At 36.2% G+C, this 21,300-nt stretch overlaps 1 protein-coding gene across 1 annotated transcript in view; it reads right to left on the minus strand.

Moving 5' to 3' along the window:
• The window catches only part of immp2l (inner mitochondrial membrane peptidase subunit 2), a 1,592,803-nt gene that overhangs the window by 147,025 nt on the left and 1,424,478 nt on the right, over positions 1–21,300 (minus strand). Inside the window, exon 5 of the mRNA XM_028811158.2 lies at positions 9,829–9,931. Coding sequence (XP_028666991.1) covers positions 9,829–9,931 — 103 coding nt within the window. The remainder of the gene's footprint in view (positions 1–9,828; positions 9,932–21,300) is intronic.

A 21,300-nucleotide genomic window follows, 5' to 3' on the forward strand; every position in this document is an offset into this window, starting at 1 on the left:
TGACTTTTGTTGGTTTCTTTTAATGATTCTAATTCTTGAGTATTTTCTTATTTTGTCCTTAACTGGTTTCTGAATGTTCAAATCCTTTATTACCAATCTATGTTTGGTATATAGCTCACCTCCCCTGATTGCTTTGACATCATATACTACATACCTTATGCTACTTGTATAAGTAATGTAGTTCTGAAGTAACAAAGTAATTTGAATTTATAATGTTTGGCTGGAGTAGGGCTTCTGTGCTTGAGTAAAGTTAGTCCATGCACAAATAAGAGGTCCAAAACCAGTAAAGCAAAAGGGATCTCATATGTTACTCTATCAAACTCATTTTCTTTATCCAAAGGCCATAGAACTTCACATGCTGAAGGTGGTACAGTTCATCAAATAGTCGTCTAAGGTCTGACAATAGCTGTTGACTTTTAACAAATCCTGTTGGATCCTTTAATATTATTGAAAGAAGCCATTATATTTGATAAAGCTTTTGCCAATACATGGACATTATTAATCTATAACAACCAGGGTATGAGTGGAAACTATGCTACTGCTGGGCAAAGATGGTGAAGGAGAACAAGACTGGGAAAGCAGGTTCATAGACAATGGGAGAGAAAGGGAAAGAATGTGCAGTTCAGAATCAGAACTTTGAATGTTGGCACTATGACTAATAAAGGGAGGCATCTCGCCAATATGACAGAACAAGAAAAGGTGGAAAGGAAGTTAAGCCAGAAGCATCAGAGGTAGGTGGAAATTGTTCTGCCATGGTGGACAGGAAGAGAAATGTGGCAGTGGTAATTGTGAAGAAAAAGTATATTAGGAGAGTTTTGAAAGTGAAGAGAATTGCTGACAGAGTGATGAGTATAAACCTGGAAATCAAAGTGACAATGTTAAAGGTCATCAGTGGATATGTCCCACAAGTAGGATGTGAGATGGAGGAGAAAGAAAATTTCTGGAATGAGTTAGACGAAATGGTGGAGAGTATACCCAAAGAAGAGAAAGTGGTGATTGGAGTGGACCTTAATGGACATGTTGGTGAAGGGGACAGTGATGATGAGGAGGTGATGGGCAAAGTTAAAGAGAGAAATGTTGAACGGCAGATGGTAGTTGACTTTGCAAAAGATGGAAATGGCAGTGGTAAATAGATATTTTAAGAAGAAGAAAAAGAAGAACTATTAACTGTGGAGGAAAATGCATACAGGTGGACTATGTCCTATGTAGGAGATGCAATGTGAAAGAGATTGGGGACTGTAAGGTGGTGGCAGAGGATAGTGTAGCTAGACAGCATTGATTGGTGGTATGCAGGATGAATTTCAAGGTGAAAAACAAGAAGAGAGTGACAATGGAACGAAGTATCAGGTTGTGGAAGCTGAAAGAGGAATACTATTGTGTAAAATTTGGAGACAGGCACTGGATGGTGGTGAAGACAGGATAGATGATTGGAACACCATGGCTGAAGTGTAAGGGAGAGGGAAGGAAGGGACTTGGTGTGACATCTGGACAGAGAAAGGAAGACAAAAAGACTTGGTGGTTGAATGACAAAATACAGGAAAGCAGAAAGAGAAAAAGCTTATAGTGAAAAAGAATTGGGATAAGCAGTAAGATGACAAAAGCAGACAGGTGTATAAAAAGACGCGGCGTAAGGTGAAGAGAGAGGTGGTGAAAGCTAAGGAAAAGGCGTATGTCGAACTATACGAGAAGCTGGACACAAATGAAGGATAAAAACACTTGTACAGATTGGCCAAACCAAGCAGCCAAGCAGGAAAGAATGTGTTATAGGGCAGGGTGATAAAGGATGCAGATGGAATGTTTTGACAAGCAGGAAGAATGTGCTGAAAATGTAGAAGGAGAACTTTGAAGAACTTATGAATATAAAAAATAAGAGAGAGTGTAGGTTGGAGGAAGCAGATATAGTAAATCACAAAGTACCAGGGATCAGCATATCTGAATTAAGGAAAGCTATGAAAAAGATCAAGAGTGGAAAAGCAGTTGGACTGGACGATATACCAATGGAGACATGGAACATATTTATGTGAGAAGGTAGTAGAGTTTCTAAGTAGATTGTTTAGCAAAATCTTGAAAAGCGAGAAGATGCCTGTGGAGTAGAGAAGAAGTATATTGGTACCAATTTTCAAGAAAAGGGAGATGTGTAGTGTTGCAGTGACTACAGGGGTGTAAAGGTGATCAGCCATACCATGAAGATATGGGAAGGAGTGATGGATGCTAGGCTGAGAGGAGAGGTGGTGATCTGGTTTCATGCTAGGAAAGAGTACTACAGATTTGATGTTTGCTTCAAAAGTGTTGATGGAGAAGTACAGAGAAGGTCAGAAGGAATTGCATTGCATGTTTGTGGACTTAGAGGAAGTGTATGAAGGGGTGTCAAGAGAGGAGTTATGGTACTGTATGAGGAAACCAGGAGTAGCAGAAGTGTATGTGAGGGTGGGGCAAAATATGCATAAGGACAGTGTGACTGCGGTGAGGTGTGTGGTAGGAATGACAGCCTGGTTCAAGGTAAAAGTGTGATTATGTCAAGGATTGGCTCTGAGCCCTTTTCTGTTTGGAATGGTGATGGGAAGGCTGACAGATGAGGTCAGACAGGAGTTTCTGTGGACTATGATGTTCAAGGATGACATTGTGATCAGGAGAAGACAGCAGGTTGAAATGAACCTGGAGAGGTGGAGGTATTGACTGAAGAGAAGGGGAATGAAAGTCTGTAGGAGTAAGATGGAGCACATGTGTGACAATGAGAGGGAAAATGGCAGAACGGTGTGAATTCAAGGATTAGAGGTGGTGAAGGTAGATGAATTTAAATACCTGGGTTCAACAAGTACAAAGCAATGGAGAGTGCGGCAGGGAGGTGAAGAAGAGAGTTCAAGCATTGTGAGACAACATAGGTGTGGTAGTTTGGGGACAAAGTAATAGAGGCTAGATTGAGATGGTTTGAGCATGTACAGAAGAGAGATGAGGGGTACATTTGGAAAAGAATGTTGAGGATGGAACAGCCAGGAAAGAGGAAAAAAGGAACGTCAAAGAGGAAGATTTTGTTTGTTGTAAGGAAGGACATGAAGGTAGTCAGTGTGGCAGAAAATCACAGGAAATAGATGGGGACAGATGATCCACTATGGTGACCCCTAAATGGGAGCAGCTGAAAGATATGAAGAGGAGCTTCCTCAACTAATATTAATAGGACTAATTTAACAAATAACTTTTTATAAAATTTTGAGGGTAACTGTCTTGACCAATGGATTTCCTGCTTTGTAGGGAAGTTACAGAACTTAAATTTTGATGTGCCTCATGGGGATTGTTTAGTTGCACTGTAAGCAGTGTGTCGATCATGTCTGATTCACTGACAAAACTGATTACTTAGGCTTCTCCTTCATTACAGTCTGATGTGTATAAAGGCTTATAATATTTCTTAAATACATTGATTATTTCTTACCGTTCACTGAGTTTGCTTCCAACTGTGCTCTTAATCATTGTAATTCTGTTTTGCACTCACTTTTTATGTATATGTTGTGCTAGAATCTTACTAGCCTTTGCTCATAATAATTGTGTTATAGTTAGAAGATTGAATTCCATTTGTAATGTAATTTTTTTTGTATAGCATATCATTACATATTCTTTACCAATCTTGGAGATTTCAGTAATTAGTACAAACTTCTAGTTAGCAATTTATTTTAATTAGAGACATAAGAAATAATTTGGACCCTTAGATATGCTTTAAGAGTTTCGCAGAGAGTTCCTACAGATATTTCTGGAGTAGCAGAAACAACACAGCAGAAACAATCAAATATTCTTTACTTGGAACAGTGCAGAGTTTTTTTCAGAATCTGGCAAGAATTTATTGATGTTATTTTAAAATATGTCTGCTATGCTAATTTCTATTTTTTTAACTTTAGGTGTTTTAATTAATTAGAAAAAATATACTTTTTTGGTATCAGATGCATTTTCACCCCAGGTAAAGGTGGGGTTTCAAGTGTTACCTGTCTTCTTATCCTTCTTTAATATGTCTCATTGTATTTATGACTGGACCTTTTTCTAATCATCAGTGTGTATTTGATTGTTTTATTACAGCAAAAACATTGTAAAAATGTCTAACAAAACAGACAGATAGACAGACAGATAGATAAATAATGACTACAGATGATAGATAGATAGATAGATAGATAGATAGATAGATAGATAGATAGATAGATAGATAGATAGATAGATAGATAGATAGACTGCAGAATGAGTATAATCAAAGAATTAAGTATAACATATATCTGTAAGCTGAGACCTTATACAGTTAGGTCCATATATATTTGGACAGAGACAACTTTTTCTCATTTTGGTTCTGTACATTACCACAATGAATTTGAAATGCAGTTGAAGTGCAGACTCTCAGCTTTAATTCAGTGGGGTGAAGAAAATGATTGCATAAAAATGTGAGGCAACTAAAGCATTTTTTTAACACAATCCCTTCATTTCAGGGGCTCAAAAGTAATTGGACAATTGACTCAAAGGCTATTTCATGGGCAGGTGTGGGCAAGTCTGTCGTTATGTCATTATCAATTAAGCAGATAAAAGGCCTGGAGTTGATTTGAGGTGTGGTGCTTGCATGTGGAAGATTTTGCTGTGAACAGACAACATGCGGTCAAAGGAGCTCTCCATGCAGGTGAAAGGTGAAATCCTTAAGCTGCGAAAACAGAAAAAATCCATCCGAGAAATTGCTACAATATTACGAGTGGCAAAATCTACAGTTTGGTACATCCTGAGAAAGAAAGCAAGCACTGGTGAACTCAGCAACGCAAAAAGACCTGGACGTCCACGGAAGACAACAGTGGGGAATGATCGCAGAATCATTTCCATGGTGAAGAGAAACCCCTTCACAACAGCCAACCAAGTGAACAACACTCTCCAGAGGGTAGGCATATTGATATCCAAGTCTACCATAAAGAGAAGACTGCATGAAAGTAAATAGAGAGGGTGCACTGCAAGGTGCAAGCCACTCATAAGCCTCAAGAATAGAAAGGCTAGATTGGACTTTGCTAAAGAACATCTAAAAAAGCCAACACAGTTCTGGAAAAACATTCTTTGGACAGATGAAACCAAGATCAACCTCTACCAGAATGATGGCAAGAAAAAAGTATGGAGAAGGCGTGGAACAGCTCATTATCCAAAGCATACCACATCATCTGTAAAACGCGGTGGAGGCAGTGTGATGGCTTGGGCGTGCATGGCTGCCAGTGGCACTGGGACACTAGTGTTTATTGATGATGTGACACAGGACAGAAGCAGCCGAAGGAATTCTGAGGTGTTCAGAGACATACTGTCTGCTCAAATCCAGCTAAATGCAGTCAAATTGATTGGGTGGCGTTTCATGATACAGATGGACAATGACCCAAAACATACAGCCAAAGCAACCCAGGAGTTTATTAAAGCAAAGAAGTGGAAAATTCTTGAATGGCCAAGTCAGTCACCTGATCTTAACCCAACTGAACATGCATTTCACTGGTTGAAGACTAAACTTCAGACAGAAAGGCCCACAAACAAACAGCAACTGAAAGCCGCTGCAGTAAAGGCCTGGCAGAGCATTAAAAAGGAGGAAACCCAGCATCTGGTGATGTCCATGAGTTCAAGACTTCAGGCTGTCATTGCCAGCAAAGGGTTTTCATCCAAGTATTAGAAATGAACATTTTATTTCCAGTTATTTAATTTGTCCAATTACTTTTAAGCCCCTGAAATGTAGGGATTGTGTTAAAAAAAATGCTGTAGTTGCCTCACATTTTTATGCAATCGTTTTGTTCACCCCACTGAATTAAAGCTGAAAGTCTGCACTTCACCTGCATCTGAGTTGTTTCATTTAAAATTCATTGTGGTAATGTACAGAAACAAAATGAGAAAAAAGTTGTCTCTGTCCAAATATTTATGGACCTAACTGTAAATGTCAGTTAATTGCTGATGTCACACTTGAAGTTCATAAGCTACACACCCATTTGTGAACTGAAGTGTCTGTTACAGTTGTGTATTCCAGTTTATTGCTCATCAATCTTAGCTTATTTTCCTGCTACTTTTCTTTAATCTACAGTAGATTTACAGTTTAGCACTATAAAGAAATGCCATCAGGTAAAAGCACATGTAGGCTGAGTTATGTCAGGGTTTGAAAGCCAGGAAATACAACACAGCTTTCATGGACAGTTTCAATGAAGGCCTTATCTCTTCATTTTTTTCAAATAAATGATTTATTGGTGACTGGCTTGCACTGTATTCATTGTGATCCTAAAAAAAGATATATAACCTTATATAAACATGCTTAATCGAAAAAAAATCTTGTAATTGTTACTTTATAGACAGTTGATATTGAAACTTTTTCTTTTATAATATTTAAGATATAGTTGTTTTTAAGTAAGCACGACTGTAAGGTCACTTTTAAATTGCTTCACATTATACATTATAAATATAATGGGATGTTGAAAACCAGTTTTAATAAAAGTACTAACATTTGCTTTAACTATATGAAGAGTTTGGCTGAATTCTTGTTCAAAATGAAAGGTAGTCTGAAACCCACAACATTAAGTACAGTTTGTTGCTATCTAGCGTTCAACATTACAGTACAATTTAATCTTTAGACATCTACAAGAACATGATTTTCATGTTTGCTAAATGTTGACAAAAGTCCTTACAAATGTAACCATAATTACAAAACTGATAATGGTACAAGATGCAAATGAACAATAGTCATTTAGTACTTCTTAAAAATATATGCTAATATAGTTAAGTGATATTGAATTATCATGTTAACCAATGTTGCCTTTAACTGAAGCAGTAACTATAACCACATGGCTTTGTTTGGCAGCTTTTGTCATTATTTAATGTAAATTGAGCCCACGCAGAAACCAAAGACATGGTGCAATAATGGACACTTTTCTCTTTGTTATTGTCTTCAAAAAAATGAAGACGAATATTTTTATTGACAGGCCCTAATAAACTAAACCAAAAAAGTGGTTCATATTACTCAGTGGCATAGCATATACAGTGATTATTAAGATAAATATTAAATCAAATTGATCAAACTCAACCTTATAGCCTTGTGTACTTTGTAAATAGTGTATATGATACAACAAAATTTTGATTCAGCGGGTGCCATTAACCAAACAGACTTATAAAATCAGATACATGAAAAAATGTTAGTGCTTGGCAAAACAGTTTAAAAAAATGACAATGGAGTGGTAGAGATGAGCAAGGGAGAAAACAAACAAATAGTCTAAATAGTCTAACTCTGTTCTGGACTTCTTTTATATAAACATTCAGAAGTGGCAAGTGAAGTTTTTGTTCTACTTTGGCACTCTGACTGAACAAAGAGATTCCTAAGCTTGTACAAACTTAAAATAAACAATTTATCACATGATTAAATCTATGCTATCTTTAGTGCAACTGAAAAAATATTTTTCTTCAATAAAACCAATATATCTATAAATATATTGAAAAAAATCAAAACACATAAAAAATATTGTGAATTTTTTTTTAAATGTTACCAAAACTAAAACACTAACCGATTGTAAGTCAAAACTGAACAGACATTCTAAATAAAAACACCTTCCTAAGTTTTACCAAAGTTCAGACACTTGCTTAATGCAACTGGCCATTCTATACATCCTGGCTGAGCCACTATAGAGCAGGAAAAATCACAAAACACAAAAAAGCAACACGAAGATGTTAACACAATAATGATAAAACACATTTAAAAAATAATAAAAATGTTTACTAAATATAATAAAATACAATACAAATGGCTCTAACCAAATCCAGACAGGAACAAGGAAGGTCCTGAATGTATTAGGTTGGTGTCAAGTGTAAATTGCATGCCAAGAACCTCTCGTCCACACTGCCTTCCTGTGTCTGTGAATGCACACTACACTCCTATCTCTCTCAATCCCTCTCCTTCTGTTTTTTCTGATATTCCAGCTAAGACTCACACCCTCAGATTTAAATGCCTCCCCACCCCAGTTTTCAGTATGATAAAAGAAAAAACTGCAGATATGTGTGCTGTTATCAATAAATAGAAATTTAAGTATCTAGATTTAATTTTGTACCTCATAAGGAAACAGATATAGTATTGAGTAATTTAATAATTATTATTCAAGAAGATATGTGGAGAACATCCTGAATATTAGCCATTTTACAACAAAGTGAAATACTTCATTTCCATATCTTTATATATAATACGTCTACTATCCACTTTTGGGGGGATGATTGACCTCCAAGGTTATTCCTCTTTATATTTTTATTTTGTTTTATTGCAGAATCAACTCTCGGCAGTGGCCAGCAGGGCGACCATGCGGGGCATGCGTATAGGCGCGTTCTCATCCCTACCACCTTTGCCGTCACTTCCCCTACCTCTTCATATCTTAAATCATTCTTAAGTCTTCAATCTGCCTCAAGTGTCAACTTAAGTGAAAAATTAAGGAAAATCTACTAAATAATTGCAACACAAACACTGACTTAATCGGTTTTAATGCGAAAAGATACTGAAGAAAGAAGAGAAGAAGCGGGCTGCTAGGGTGGAGAAAAGAAGAGCTGCTCATGAAGCAGCAAGCGCATCAACCTCTGAGCAAATGAATGCTAAACGTACAGAGAAAGAGTATGAAAACTATGAATGCTCAAGTCAAGTGTATTCACTGCATGTTATCGTGCAGTGTGCCGTTACTGGTCATAAAAAGAATTCACAAAGAGATTGCCTACACAGTAATGCCTTAAAAGGATTTTATTGACTGACAAAGTAAAATTCCATGATGCCACATAATAATTAAAAAATTATTTGACATAATTTCCTGTAGTACTGAAGAAGGGATTTCAGTTGCCTGCATATTGTAAGATGTTCAGTTAGCCTACAAAAGGTGTCATTTTGCTTGACTTCTCACTGCGTACATCATTTCCTGAAATATTTCAAGATGACTCTACTATAGTTCTAACCTTTCATTGTGTGATGTAATATGTCACTTAACAACCAAAAAAATGAATAGAAAGAATACCAAGAAACAATTTCTTTCTTACCATAACAAATGCTGTTCATTATAAGTGATACAAAAGGAACTGAAAATAGAAATGTGCTTTCATTAAGTATACAGTAGATTGTTACTAGTTAATATGCTGATGTGTAGGTATATTGTTACCATTCAACCTTATTTTGAAAGCAAAGGGATTATCTAAACAAAACATGAAATTATTTAAAATTCCATATTTTTGAATAGCCGAATCATTCTATTTTTGTTCTTTACATAAAGGGAATACTGCTGAAGGTAACTACAATGTCCTTTTCACTGCATCTTCCTAGAAAAGCAGCTTGTCCTGTATACTCCACACAATAGAAGCCTCCTTATTCTTACTGTACCAGTGAAATGTCTGTAATTGTTAATTATACTAATAAGCATAATTAAAAAATTTCATCAGGAGCAGATTTTCTATTGCAAATAGAAAACAGGAAATAAACAGTCCATAGACAGGGCAATTCATAAGTGGAAAAACAAAAATTAGTAACAGGCAGAAAAAGCAAATATGCAAGATATCCAAATAAATGAATAACAAAGACAGTAAACACAGATGGCAGACAGCACATATTCCACTGAGAGTCAGAGGTCCATAGGCTAAAATGGCAATTTCTGATGCTAAAAGAGAAAAATCCTTTCCATGAACAATATTTGCTTTACATTTTTTATAGTCTACTGCTAAGACAAATTAACTGGGGATATTAAAATGCATGTTAATTAAAACAGGCAGTGCATGAAAAAATCTGGACAGTAGAATAAAGTTCATAATGCGTACATGTTCTTTAAATATCTGTTAGATTTAGTTACTTACGGGTCCAAAATTGTTGCTGTCAAAACTGTAGCCATAGTGGTCACCTTCTATCCAAAAATGGCCACCTGGGATCTTCACATGCCTGTTTTTATAACCCCTTGTCCTGTAGATAAAGAAAATGTTCAATTTGTATAAACAGTAGGTAAATAAAATAAGTTGCAATGAATACCAAAATAACACTGTATTTGCTACACTAAATAACAAGCTGCATTTGAACATTTTACATTTAACTTACCACAGCTTAAAATTATTTTAATTATACTTGTTACAATTACTTTAATGTTTTCAAATTGACTCAAATAATGCCTTTCATCATACAAAAATATGTTAGTAGTTAAAAGAATTGTATAAATAACCATTATTCTTAAAATTATTAGTGATTTCTTGAGGTGTATAAAATAGTGCCTACATGTTCTTTAATGAAGTATATAGTGGTATATCACATATCTTTTGTAGCCTGATTAGCAGAGTGGCACGCAACACTTCACAAAACTGTCTTCACTAATGAGTTTTTGGTTTGCACATAATGCACCTTCATTTATAAAAGTGAACTTTTTCTGCAATATAGCAAAACTTAACTACCCTTGGAATGTTTTTGTGCAATACATATAGAATAAGGTTATGCTGATACACTGATACACACACATCATTTTTAAGAACTGCTTAGAATTCCCGTGAAACTCCATGGAGGATTCTACACTAATGACATGTCTCTAAGTTAAGCACTCTCTTCCTTTTCTTGATTCTTTTTTAGCAAACATTCAGTCCAATTTAAATATCAGCACAGAGCTGCCTGTGGCTTATAGATTAATGATCAATCTTTTGTGAAGAACTGTTATCAAAGGCTTTCTGCAAGTCTCCACGAATCATATTGTCATTTATTTTTTGCCCAGAACCCCTGTTGCCTAACAGTATGACATAAAGTAGGATTTTAAAAGCTAGAATAGCTTATTAACACCCAGTGAACATTTCCCATAAGGTGTACAATCTGCCTGAAAAATCCTCCATTGTGTGATTTGCATAAATAAAATTAAAACAATGCATAAATGTCACATTATCCCAAAACAAAATCACTGAATGAACAGGCACTGATTTGAAAACTGGAGTACTAGTATAAAAGTTTCATAAGTTAGGACTTCCAAAATATCATAATGGGACGTGACTTCAGGTTAAAATCCAAGAATAAAATGTGATTGATGTGACAGTTTAACAGGACACAGTAAGAGAGAATTCATCTCCTGAATTATCTTAACACATTCTAATTATTCATTCTACTGCAAACCAATTCCCTATAAGCGTCTACTTCAGAATGGCTATGAAAAAAGGTATAGGGCCTTAGGCAGGAGCTGCTTCTCACACAGACAGCTTTGTTCAAAGGTGAGCACAACTAGGGAATCATTTATTTGTGCCCCTAAAATAACAAAAATAGAATTTATCAGGAAGAGCTGCAATGACATGCAACCTAATACAGTATGTTACATATTTCAGATGATTTAACTATACTTTCTTTTCTTTGAATATCTAAATAATATATTGATGGTCAAAGGCAAACTTAAGATATTAGCCTGTATAAGTACAATGTCAACAATTCTAGTGCTCTGTAATATTTCATTTACAAATTATTTACATTAATTTTAAGTAGCATTCAAAGAGTAAATCTGTAGATTGTGTGAAGAATGGTTACCTCCGCTAGTCATATATAATAAAATGCTAAGCTATGTCTGTCTGTCAAACGATTACTTGCAAACTATTGGAATGTTGGTCTTGGCCTTAATCCAAGGCTTATGAGCTCATACATTCTGAAAATTCGGAAACTTTCAGGTAGTGGAAACCTCAGCAAATGTGGTTGTGGATTTACAGTATAATTGCAAAGTGAGAGCAAAGAAATGCTCCAGAATAATAGCAGAAAGAAAAAGAACAGCAGCAACATTTGCAGAATGTCAAATAAATTACAGTGGCTAATTATGTGATTAAGGAAACCATAATAGGAAGAAGAAGAATAACAGCAGTGCCATTTGCGGAGCATCAACTGCAGGATACAGAATACAAGAATGATAACAAGACACTGAACCACATTAACAAGCAAGAGGTACTTCTGAATATTGACCAATTGAGTAGCAGACTAACACGGTGCCAAATATGCATGCAAGACAAAGTCCAGGATATAGAATGCAGGAACTAAAAAGGCACAGAAATTCATGGCGACAATCGAGAAGATTGTCAATTAGCTGAAACTTTGACCATATGAAAGCATTGCTTAAGCATCACTATATTTATTTTTCTTTGAAGACCACTACTTAGCAATGTCAAGTTGGATTTTTATGTTGAAAACAAAATTCAAAAGTTCACCTTGCTATAGATGGGTCTAACAGAAGTAATACATTAACACTTCTAGAGGAACTGAAAGAAGTAACCATTTAGAAAACATAAGTAGTATTAACAGCTCCTTATCTTTAACTTTATTTTTATCTGCAATTTATTTTAAGATTGTGAATCTGCATGTTACAGTGTATAACACCATGGGTGCTTACAAGTTCTCCCAGTATCTGCTTGGGTTTTCCACTGGTCCTTCTGGATTTCCTCACACAACCAAAAAGATGGGCAAACTTGGCTGCGTGACAAGTCTAAATTGGCCTGTGTGCCTGAATTTGTAAATGAGTCTGTATGTGTCCTGCAATGAACTGGCCTGATCTTATTCCTAGTAATTCTGGGATAGAAACGAAAAGACCCTGAACTGGATAAGTAAATCTGAAGATTGATAAATGGCTTTTCAACATAGGGAGTTGATTTTGAATCAAGTATAGGTTTACTGAATTACTAAAATGCTTTTGGTGTATCTGTCTGTTTAGATGAATTCCAAAACTAAGAGTGGATGTGTACATTGACATACCCGGTAAAGTTTGTGTTATACCATGACACTTTGCAATAGAAGAAAATTTGATGGTTTCAGCACACCCACTTTTGAGTATTAAAACAGTTAGTTAATACATATATTTATTGTAATATGTACTAGAATAACCCACAGTAAAGCCATACATCCTTCCATTTCCTAAGCAGCTTAATCCTGTTCTAGCAGTGGCACTACTCAATTGCACAGCACACAGTTAAACACCTTCATAATCATTCATATTGTGCCAATTTAGTGCCGCCAACCAATGTAACATATTTGGGAGGTAGGAAGAAAACTGTTGTGCTAGGAGAAAGAAAAAATAAATAAATAGACAAAGAGAGAACTCATAATTGTTGACCAATCTAGGATTTAAGCTCATTCTTCGGAGATGACACTATCAAATACTGAACTCTTTTTATCATCTATTATTATGAGACTAAGTACTGTACGTGCTTGATTACCTGCAAACTAATTGTACCTTTCTTCAATTCACTCTTGCCTGAAGAAGGGGCCTGAGTTGCCTCGAAAGCTTGCATATTGTAATCTTTTTAGTTAGCCAATAAAAGGTGTCATTTTGCTTGACTTTTCTCTACATTCAATTCACTTGAAAAACATATGCAAAAGGATTCATATACCTGCTGAGGACCTGCCTGTATGGACAATTATGCATGGGTTTTCTTTGAGTTCTTTAATTTCTATGTTGGTGTTCAGACAAAATGCTTCAAGAAAAGGTTATGCTTCGACACACTGGTTTCTCTTGATTTTGGCACAATACGTTAAATGCATCATGCAAAAATGCAAAGACATGAATAGTGATAGCAAGTTGATCAAACTCTTCTTTTAGCTTGCTAATAGTTACGTTTTAGTTAAAAAGCAATGAGCGTGAATGTGAAATGGGTTAGCTCTTTCAGTGCTCATCAAGTTGCAGCAAAAAAGAGAAGAGATATACATATGAAGCCACATATTACATCTGTATTTCTGTGTTCAACTGAGCTGTCCACAAATCACAAAGAAAACCCCCAGTGTGCAAGCAAAGGTGTACACTGTACAACCAGGTAAGCTCCTGCAGATGGCAATGCTGCCACATATACCACGGTGAAGATATGAAGACACCTGCTTTACAAGATGATCAGATTAATGATAAATCAAAACAAACCAATGGGGCTGAGAGAAACATGGAAAGACAGTACTGGGTCTATTAAACAGAGAGATATTATAATGTACTAATGTCAATGTGCAGCACTGATTTGGAGCCTAGTGTTGTGCAGAATGATTTTATGTTGTAGAACAAAAAATCTGTGCAGTATATATACATATATATATAAATATATACTGTATATACATATATACTATATATACATTTTTTTAATGCATACACTATATAAATATAGATAGGAAAAGTTTTAACCATGTCCAAACCGTACAAACAGTGTGTGTATTGTTAAGAGTGTAACTGAAGCCAGTATAACTGAAGTGTATGCTGTATGCAACAGCAAACAGTTACATTTAATGTGTGCATGTACTTTAATTGATTTCTGTGTTACTATGTCTGTTTAATAATGAAACTTTCCCCAACACAAAAGATATATCGCTTAAATATTTTTTTTCATTACCCATAGATATTTCATGAAGTTAACATGTTATGAGAGAAAGAAGGAAGTAAACATATTCAGTAATCATAGAAGCAAGTGAAAATCATTACTAAACAGAGATAACATTAAAGTAAAAATTTAAGAGATATTACCGCATTCTGTACAACATGAGTCATATTTATCCATCCTACCCCTCAACTTGGGCAGCCAAAGACCACACGGAAATTTGCATTTAGATTAATGTTTTAGATTGGTACTAGGAAGAAACATTTCAGAAGGAAGTGGCTTAGCCTTTTGTAACGAAGTATCCTAACAAACTTGCATGCATTTTTAACATATAGTTTATACCCAGTACATTTCTATAATCTGGTAATATGTAAATAAAATGGTACGTTGTTTTGGTAACTTTGTATTAAAAGATAATAGAACACTGCGATAGATTCATTGACTTTCACATTTTGCACAACTTTCAATTTTAAAACAATCTTTCAGATGAAGTCATTTGTGGTCCTTACTAAACAGTCCATCATAACCTTTTTATAAACAAAATATAGTGTGTAGACTTTAGACATTCTCATTAGCTGAGTGTATTAACAAAATAAAAAGCAATAATTGCTGGGAATGAATACAAATGAGTGAAAACAATAAAACGTAAATATACAGGGCCTTGCTACACAATAATAGACTGTACCCAGAGGGGTGGCTGGCCCACTTACCCACTCTTGTATATAAACTCTCTTGCTGTCTTCATTTAACACCCTCTCTCCTCTCCTCCCTGACCTTCCTTCATCCCACCAGTTCAGTACCAGTCAGCATCAACCACCTAGTGATTTGTGGACTAAGAGTGGCTTTTACACACTGGCCTATTACTACTTCCAAGGACATCCTGGGTATTACTTCTGGAGTCCTAGGTAATGTAAGAATGTCCTGAAGCATTCCATAAGGAGCTTTCTTTAACAGCCCCAAGCACTCCTGAACTTCCAGATTTAGGCTACCATAGACAATCTCTGCTGAGCCCCAAACAGGCTGTCCTGTCAGAACCCAACTACAATATGATGTGGCACTGCCACCTAGTAACTTGGGGACTTTCAATAATTTAGAATGAGTTCTCCACTGTCCTGTACTGTTTAATCTAGGGCTTGAAAAGCCCCTTGTTTTTCCAGTAGTGCCCCCTGTTCAACCAACACAACCTTCACAATTGTACTAAAATGTGAAAACAAATGAATTGAAAACATGGAGACAGCGTATAATTAAATAGCTGATGTAGAATGTACACGCTCATTTCCTCAATTAATCTTTTCTGTTTTTTTACATTTATAACTGACTGCATCTTGAAAGTCAGCACCACTTGCCAAGATTCCAAAGAGGAGGAGTACTGAGATAATTCAAATAGCACTACTTAAAATGCAAAGCTTCTTACATTACGGTAAGGATTGCCTCCTACTCTACTTGATACTGCAATGAAAAGCAGCAACAGCACAGGGGACAGAAACAAACTAATGTGCAATTTTTACAAGGCAAAATGTCAGATAAAGCAATGAACACACTGTAATGTTTAATAATTTAATCAGCACGGCAATGAGGTTTAAAAGCAGAAAGAAACAAGTATGTAGTTGTTTTATATTGCATTCTTAAATATCTTTTATTCATTTATTTATTTATATATATATATATATATTATATATATATATATATATATATATATATATATATATATTGTATATTGGTTTGCCATTACTAAGTCCATTTTCTTTCTATTTCCGTACATCTTTGATAGCACTTGGTCTGAAATTTAAATGATGAGCAGTGACAAATGATGGGCTTGTTTTCAGGAGTCTTCCACTCAAATGCATTACAAGTGAAACTGTTGTTTGACTAAGGAAATGACCTTATCAAAATGTGGCTCACCTTGAACAGCTGAAATTCAGACTTAATACCATTCTTTATAAGCAGTTGGGTGCAAATGTATTAGGCTACCCAAAAATTATTTTTAAAACTATTTATACATATTACAGTATATGTAGATTCTATTAGATTAGACTGTATTTATTCCAAGGGGAAATTCAGATACACAGAAAAACAGAAACATACAACACAAGGATACAGACACACAGGACAAATAATACTGCCAATTAATCAATCAAGCAATTGACAAACAAACAAATAAATTATGTGCAGAAATTTCAAAATGAACATTGAGTATGTTGGGAGGAATCACTGAATTGCCTGATTGCAGTGGGCAGAAAAGACGACCACAGGCGCTTCTTAGCACACTGTGATGGAATGAGCCTGTGGCTAAAAGTGCTCTAAGAAAGCAACTCCTAGTGAGAATGGAGGGCATTTTTCATGATGGCATCCAATTTTGCCACCATCCTCTTTTCTGCAACAGCTTCCAGTATGTCCAAGGTTTGCCGAGTGATGGACCAGGCTATCCTGACAACTTTTTTTTAGCTCATATTGCTTCATGAGGACACTGCAGTGTAGAACACCACACTGACTACTAAATTTTCCAGCACCTTGGGGCACACATCAAAAGACCAGAGTCTCCTTAGCAAGTACAATCTGCTCTTGCCCTTCTTGTACAGCACCACTGTGTTGTCGGACCAGTCCAGTTTGTTGTTTATGTTAACCCTCAGGTACTTGTAAAACTGTGTTTATGTTCAACATTATGTTTTATGTTGCACTTCTTTGTTTCATAATTACTGTTTTTAAAAAATAAACTTTAAAAATAAATTGAATGAGCATCAAGTCATGCCCATTTTCTATGAAGAAAAAAATTCCTCAGCTATCCCCACATTATAAGTTGGGATTTACCTGTCAAAATGAAGGTCTGAACACTGTAGGAGAAGAAAAGGCATTCTGGCCAGATTGGGGAATAATTCATTACCTGGAAAGGATGCCAGGATGATAACACAGACAAAGTGACTGGCGGGATAGGAGAATACTTTTGACCTGGCCAGAATTATTTAATAAATGGACCAGTGGAAGCCAAGAATAGGGAGTTGTTTCATCCCACATACACCAGGTGGTAGTGGTCCTCATATGGCAACCCAGCTGGGACAACTGCAGGGGTGCCTGAGAGATGGAGTCTGGAAAGGCAGCCCGGCGGGGGTTCTTACGTGCCGATAGAGGGCACTGTTGGGGGAGGACCCCTCTACCTTCTCCAAGGCAGCATTCCTGGATCCGGCTTAAAAAAGGAGCCCACTGCCACACACAGAGGAGTCAGAGTCAGGAGGCAGCAGGCAACACTCAGCAGGAGGTAGAGAGGAAGAAGAATTGTGGAACTTATTTGTATTGTTTCTGTGGCTAATTACTGGAGGATTGTGAAGAGGTACTTGTGAGAATTAAAAATCCTTTATTTTATTCATATATTGTGTGCAATATTGCTGTGTCTGTGGTTTGGGGCTCTCTGGCATTCCCTTGTGGTCACAACACTAATTGCTGTCATCTAACAATTAAGGCAAAATATGTTTGTCATAGAAATTTACCACTTATTGTTTGGAAAGAGAATAGAACTTTGCTTTATTAGGTTTAATAAATTATTAAATCAAAGCAATTGGTGGTGTTAATAATAATAATAATAATAATAATAATAATAATAATAATAATAATGAATGTGGAGGGATATTCTTTTTCATTTAGTCTTACATATCCTTAGTTGAAATACACAGGCATATATACAGTATTATTTAAAAAAAATCAATCCTATAATTGAGATTTTAAACATATTAAAAGATCAGTAATGAGATTACTGTTATCTGCTCAAATGGATTTTGAGTGTAATTGTTCAGAAGTAGTATACTTCAGTGATCACTCAAACACATATTTGCCGCCTCTTGTCCCTTCTCTGCTTAACGGCAGATACTATAAAGGCAAATATGGTAAAGAGTTTTCAGTTCCTCTGGGGCTGTCTCATCAGTGGTCTCACAGATGAAGGATTATCTGCTCCTTCTAAAGATTTAAACTATAGTGAACCAAGATGATGGCCATTTGGTTTTCTGCTCCCTTAGGAAATAAAAGAAATACATTAGAGGATGTTTCTCTCATTATATAAATTGGCACTCCTAGTAAGAAAACACATACTGTAAGCTTTAGCAGAGATTAAAAAAATTAGATGAATAGCATAATTACCGTTTCAGGCTACGAGCTATGGAACTTGGGAATGTTCATATTTTACATGAATTATTATAACATAAAAAGTGACCAAGAATTCCTAAATATTAAAGCCATTATATTTCAAAGATGAGCACAATTCATAGATAAACTAATTGCTGCATAAAGCAGGAAGTATCCACTTGATAGCATATATTTGTTGAAGTTTAAATAAAAAGTACTGTGCACTAAGTTATAGTCAGTCATATAATGGGGATGAAATATACCAATATAAAAGATTAGTGGGTAAATTACTAATTTCTTAAAAATGCAGTATTTACAATGTTGAACACAGAATTACTTAAATCTTTTACCAATTCATTATCTGCGTTTATTTCATTAGTATACACTTTTCTTAAAGGTATATTTAATAATATACATAGCACACACAAATAAGTCAATTATATATCAGTGTATTGTTAACATGCATGTTCATGAACAGTTAAAAATGACTCACTATATATAATTGCCTAATGTTTCTCATATTGGAAGTAATTAAAATAATTTATGAACCATGGAGTACCACCGCGTATCCTGTCAGCACTCTGTGCTGTCTTGACCATGAATATACAATATAGAAGACAGAGCTGCCATATGAAAATACATGCTTACCAATATGAATATCAGCATATTCAGATGCTATTTCTTTGAAATTTACCTATGTAACTGCAAAGGAAGGGCTGGAAAAAAAATGATAGGAAAAATAAAAACTACTTAAATAGCACGGGCAACATGTGATGTTGCAACAGGAAAGTTAAATCTGTGTGAAAATGTTATCACTAATGTTTGGAACAGGCCTGAAGTACAGTTTAGTACTTTCAAAACGTTCACTAAAAAGTTTAAAAATTGACTCAAGACCAACAGGAGAGGTAAAAAGAGTATCCTATGTCACAGCTTCCACAACCTCTTGGAAAATGTTTTCAGAGTATTAACAGTATCATTAAAAAGGGTTTTAAAAACTTGGAAAGTGACACAAGGACATACTGTAAGTGATGGAGAACCAGTCCAACACAAGAAGCTGGGACAAAAAATTAAGAAGACTGCCCCTTTGGGTACTATGCTCAAAGCAGGTTATAAATGAAGCCCAAAGGAAAGGATTGACAGTCTGTGATCCTTCCATTATGATGACAGAATTTTGGCTGAGTGACTATTCCAGACACCCCAGAAATGACAAACTGCCAAAAAGATGGTGATTAAAATAAAAGTTCCCCACTCAGTTAACTGGCAAATAAAAATACCACCATGGCTGTGTTTAAATTATATTCAGATTTTTTTTATTTCTCAAGTGCCCAAGAGGTCACATCTCTCAATTATTTTCACATGGGATTTTCAGCAGTAAATCTAAGCCCAGTATATAAATATGTTGCTCTGCATTCACAATGCTGTTTTCATGGGATTGGTTGTGACAGAATATGCATAATGTAGGTGCTCCACATAGAACCAGGTTTTGCATGACAGAACAGAAATTTAAAAATACTTCATTGTCTTACACCTTTCTTTCCAGGTACAGGTTTTGGCTGTACATGTTGCTGCAGTCCCCACCCTGGACCATTGCCTTTGATGTGGTGATGAGGCTTGTGAACTTTAGTGATGCTCAGCGCTAGCTGAGTTGGAGCTTTGTACCTCTGGCAGGGTCTTCATTGTTGACCATTGCTGAAAGGTCAGACAAAGAATGCTTCACAGTGACCCTCATGAAGGTAGAAGATAAAAAGGTGTTCTCGGCTCAGAATAGGGATATGGGAACCCATTACTGGAGCCAGTCCTAGGGGCGGCATCCACTGGTGAGGGCCTTTTGGTTGGAAAAGAGTGAAGTGTTTGAAAGGGTGCTGGTTACTGACTTAGTAGTCTTACATGGTGATTTCAATGCCCATGTCAGGAATGTCAGAGATTCCTGGAATGGTGTGATTGGTAGGAATGGTCTACCAGATATGAACCAAAAACTGTGAGTTGCCACTTGATTTCTGTGCTAGTAATAAATTATCCATAACAAAACCCATGTTCGAGCACAACGAAGCTCATAAGTATACCTTGTATCAGAGCACCTTGGGCTGGGGGTTGATGACAGACTGTGTAGTGGTGTCATCAGAAATGAGGCCATATGTTTTGAAGACTCAGGTTAAGAGAGGGCGAGAGTTGTCAACTGATCACCAGTTTGAAATGATTTGGGTATGAAATGAGAGGTGTAGGCCAGACAGACTGAGGGATGCCTAGACAAAGCCAAGACGAGTGTTGAGGCTTCTATTCATGATGATTTCAACCCATACCTCCAAAAGAATGTCCCCCATGTGCAAAGTAAGGTCAGGGACAAAGGGTCCAAATGGATCCTATTCAAGATTTTAGTTGTGGAAGCAGCTGCTAAAAGCTTTGGTTTTAAGACGGTTGTGGAATCTCATGGTGGCAACCCCAGGACCCAATGGTGCACACCTGTGGTGAGGGCAGCTGTCAGATTTAAGAAGATGAACTTCCGAGAAATACTTCCTATGGGATCTCCTGACTCAGTTGAGTGGTACTGATATGCTAAGAGGACTTTTGCAAAAGCGGTTGTGGATGCAAAATGGGAGACGTTTGGAGAAGATATAGACAAAGACTGACAAACTGTTCTATGTCTCAGGAGGGGAAGGCGTGACCTTGCCCACATTGTGCTAAGTAGGAATGAAGAGGTGCTGATCTCTTCTGGGGAAATTGTCAAGTGGTAGAAGGAACACTTTAATGAATTCATCAACCCGGTGCACATGTTCTCCTATCAGGAGGCAGCATTGGACACACCCAGTGATGCAGGTATCCAATCACTATTGACAAAGTTATTATGGTAGTATGAGGACTCGATGTTGGAAAGGC

The sequence above is a fragment of the Erpetoichthys calabaricus genome, chromosome 1, assembly GCF_900747795.2.
Source record: "Erpetoichthys calabaricus chromosome 1, fErpCal1.3, whole genome shotgun sequence".
Taxonomy (NCBI): domain Eukaryota; kingdom Metazoa; phylum Chordata; class Cladistia; order Polypteriformes; family Polypteridae; genus Erpetoichthys; species Erpetoichthys calabaricus.